A 2,925-nucleotide genomic window follows, 5' to 3' on the forward strand; every position below is an offset into this window, starting at 1 on the left:
GGGGTCGGGGGGGGTGGGGGGTGCCTGCTGCAGAGTGTGCATGAGCCCTTCTGCCGCTGCATGGCACCCTGCGAGGCAGCCGGCATGTGCTGTGGGGGCCGGGCCTCCACCCCAGCCGCTGCTCACCCCTCCGCCTCTGCCAGCAACATCCCCAACAGATCTACCTTCGCCTGCCCATACTGTGGGGCCCGAAACCTGGACCAGCAGGAACTGCTGAAGCACTGTGTGGACAGCCATCGTGGCGACCCCAACCGTGTGGTGAGTGCCAGGGTCAGGCACGTGCGCGCTGGCCTGGGGCCCCTGGTGACAGACAGCAGCAGTGCTGGTGGGTCTTAGGCAGCCACTGAGCTCCGAGCGCCCTGTGGCCCGCGTGTGCCCCTAGCTCGGCCACCCCGGAAGGCCTGCGCCCTGCCTCACGGCGCTCCTTCGCAGGTGTGCCCCGTCTGTGCGGCTATGCCCTGGGGTGACCCCAGCTACAAGAGCGCCAACTTCCTCCAGCACCTGCTGCACCGGCACAAGTTCTCCTACGACACCTTCGTGGTGAGTACTCACAGCTGACCCCTGGAGCTGCCTGCAGGTGGGGCGCCCTGGCGCCCAGAGCGAGTGGCCACCAGAGGGAGCCAGGTGTCCACAGCAGGCTCAGCCCCTCAGCTCCTTGCTGCTGCCCCCTCCCTCCGTGGCCATGGGGACAGAAAGCCCCCAGTGAGCCAGTGTCCTCCGGGCGCTGTCCTGCCTGCTGTCCCCGGTCAGGCTTAGTGCAGCCCCCCAGGTCCCTGGAGCCTCAGCCACCCTGGCTGCTGGTGGGATTGCCTTGACTCCTGTCCACCCAGGCCCCACCCTTGGGGTCACAGAGCCCTGCAGCTCACCTGCCTTCTCAGACGCCCTGCTCTTAGGGCTCTCCACGCCACGGCCCCACAAAACCCTTGGTGCGCAGCCCCTGGGGGCTAGTACCTGCAGGCCGTTGAGTACAGCTCAGGCAGGGCCAGGACCTGGGAGAGTCAGGGTGAGTCACCCTGTGACACCACAGAGCCATCCTGCGGGCCCCGTGCCTGCTGTGGGACTCGGGCTGGACTGGGCAGGGTCAGCTCCACCCCTGTCTTCCAGGACTACAGCATCGACGAGGAGGCCGCCTTCCAGGCTGCCCTGGCCCTGTCTCTCTCTGAGAACTGAAGGCGGTGCCTCAGCCTCCTGTCAAGCCAGGGTCCAGGACACCCTCCCACCGGGGGACAGGGCCACACTTGCTCCCCTGCACCTACACTGCACGGGGTCGCGTGCACTCGATCACGCGGAGGCTCCCCTTGCTCCGGGAGGGCCCATCCGTGAGCCCCAGCCCAGACGCCAGCCAGCTGGCCCGTCACTGCTAGAGCAGCCCGCCATGCTCCCGGCCGGCGCCACCGGGGATTCGGTGCTTCGGGCCCAGCCGGCGGCTCGCAGAGCAGGTGCTGGCCCGGCGGGACTTGGAGAGCCGCTGCTCTTCAAAGCCATGGCGCCCTCCTGTCACGGAGAAGGGGTGGGCGGGCCCCACTGCTGAGCAGGAGGGCTGGGGCAGGAGCCCGGCCAGCCGCCGCCCAGCCCCTGCCCACGCTTCCAGCTGCGCGTTTGGTACTGGCTTTTGTGGTACCTGGGCGTCCGGGCGTTTTCTACAACCCCGCTGTGACGCCCTTTTCACGTTTTATAGACAAGCAGTCACTCCTCACACTGCAGTATCTGTCTGACTAGGAATAATAGTATTTTTATGGAACATTTACAGAATTATATTTTTTAAAAAAAGATTAAAAATAAACTCCGGGATTGTGCAAGGAGGGCCAGGGCAGGGCCAGCACAGGAGGGAGCAGCACGCACCCAGGGCAGCCCCGCACGCAGGCAGCGGAGTCCGGTCACCTGCATCCAGCAGGTCTCGTCTGCTTCCCCTGGAAAATACCTGGGAGAGGCCCCAGGCCCCTCCTCGGCCACTCGCAGGGCCCCTACCAGGTGCTGGCCAGTTGCCCTCACTCTCCAGAGCTACCCCTTGAGCAGGGCTGTGCTTGGCAGCAGGTCGGGCCTGGAAACTGGCCGGCCCGGGTTCTGTCCGTGGCGTAAGTTATTGCTGTCTTTAAAACGTCAATAAAACGTCTCCGAGCATCCACAGGAGGCTGGCGCTGGGTTCGTTCTGTAGGTGTGGCCGCTCCAGCCGCTCCTGTGGGCCACGTCTGGAGTGTGGTGTGACCAGTGCCCTAGCACAGAGCTGGGCCCAGCCACTGCCCGGCCCGTGCATTCCCCTTGGACAGCCCTCCTGCCACCCCTCCTGGTGGGGCCAAACACTGCAGCTGCTCTCCAGGCTCAGGCCCGTGAGGTTGCCATGGGGGCTCGGGCCTGACTCGGCAGATCCCGACCACCACAGCACCCTCAGGAGGCGATGCCTAGGCTTCTGTCTTACAGTGGAGGTCATAGCACCTGCCTCGCCACCGTCACCGTCAGGCTCCCCATATGCCAGGGCTGGGAGCCATAGCGTGGAGGGGAGTGGCCAGGCCAGGAGCCTGCTGCAGCGGGGTGGGGAGTGGGGAGTAGCCGGCAGATGGGCCGTGGCCAGGCACATACGTGTGTAACTGCTCTGTCCCGCCAGCCCTATCCCCGTGCCAGCCGGTCTGGGGTATCTGGGACCCTCCACTCTCGTCCTCCACTGAGGACCCCTCCCCTCCCCCAGGACCACTGCCTCAGTACACCCATGGGTCCCACAGGGCTGGGTGCTGGGGCGGGGGGAGGCCCATGCTGCCAGTGGGAGCAGTTCTTGGGGACTTGGGCTTCTGGGAGGGGCAGAGTGGGACGGAGCCCCTCTGCACCTGTGCTGTCTGCAGTGTGTCCGGTGTGATGGGTTCAGCCTTGAAGGCTGCCTTGAGCCCCCATCCCTGCCACAGGCAAAGCAGAGCCTGGTTACCAGAGAGGTGC

The 2,925-nt window shown here is 65.8% G+C and overlaps 1 protein-coding gene across 2 annotated transcripts in view; it reads left to right on the forward strand.

The window, feature by feature from the left end:
- The window catches only part of RNF166 (ring finger protein 166), a gene marked incomplete at its 5' end in the record, with an annotated part of 4,823 nt that extends 2,698 nt beyond the window's left edge, over positions 1 to 2,125 (forward strand). Inside the window, 3 exon segments of one of the 2 annotated variants that reach the window (XM_006152541.2) lie at positions 144 to 258; positions 433 to 540; positions 1,086 to 2,125. In XM_006152541.2, the coding sequence (XP_006152603.2) occupies positions 144 to 258; positions 433 to 540; positions 1,086 to 1,163 (301 nt within the window). 2 annotated transcript variants of the gene reach the window in all.
- Between the last annotated feature and the right edge of the window lie 800 nt (positions 2,126 to 2,925).

This window comes from Tupaia chinensis, unplaced genomic scaffold (genome assembly GCF_000334495.1).
Source record: "Tupaia chinensis unplaced genomic scaffold, TupChi_1.0 Scaffold000355_1, whole genome shotgun sequence".
In the NCBI taxonomy this organism is placed as follows: Eukaryota; Metazoa; Chordata; class Mammalia; order Scandentia; family Tupaiidae; genus Tupaia; species Tupaia belangeri.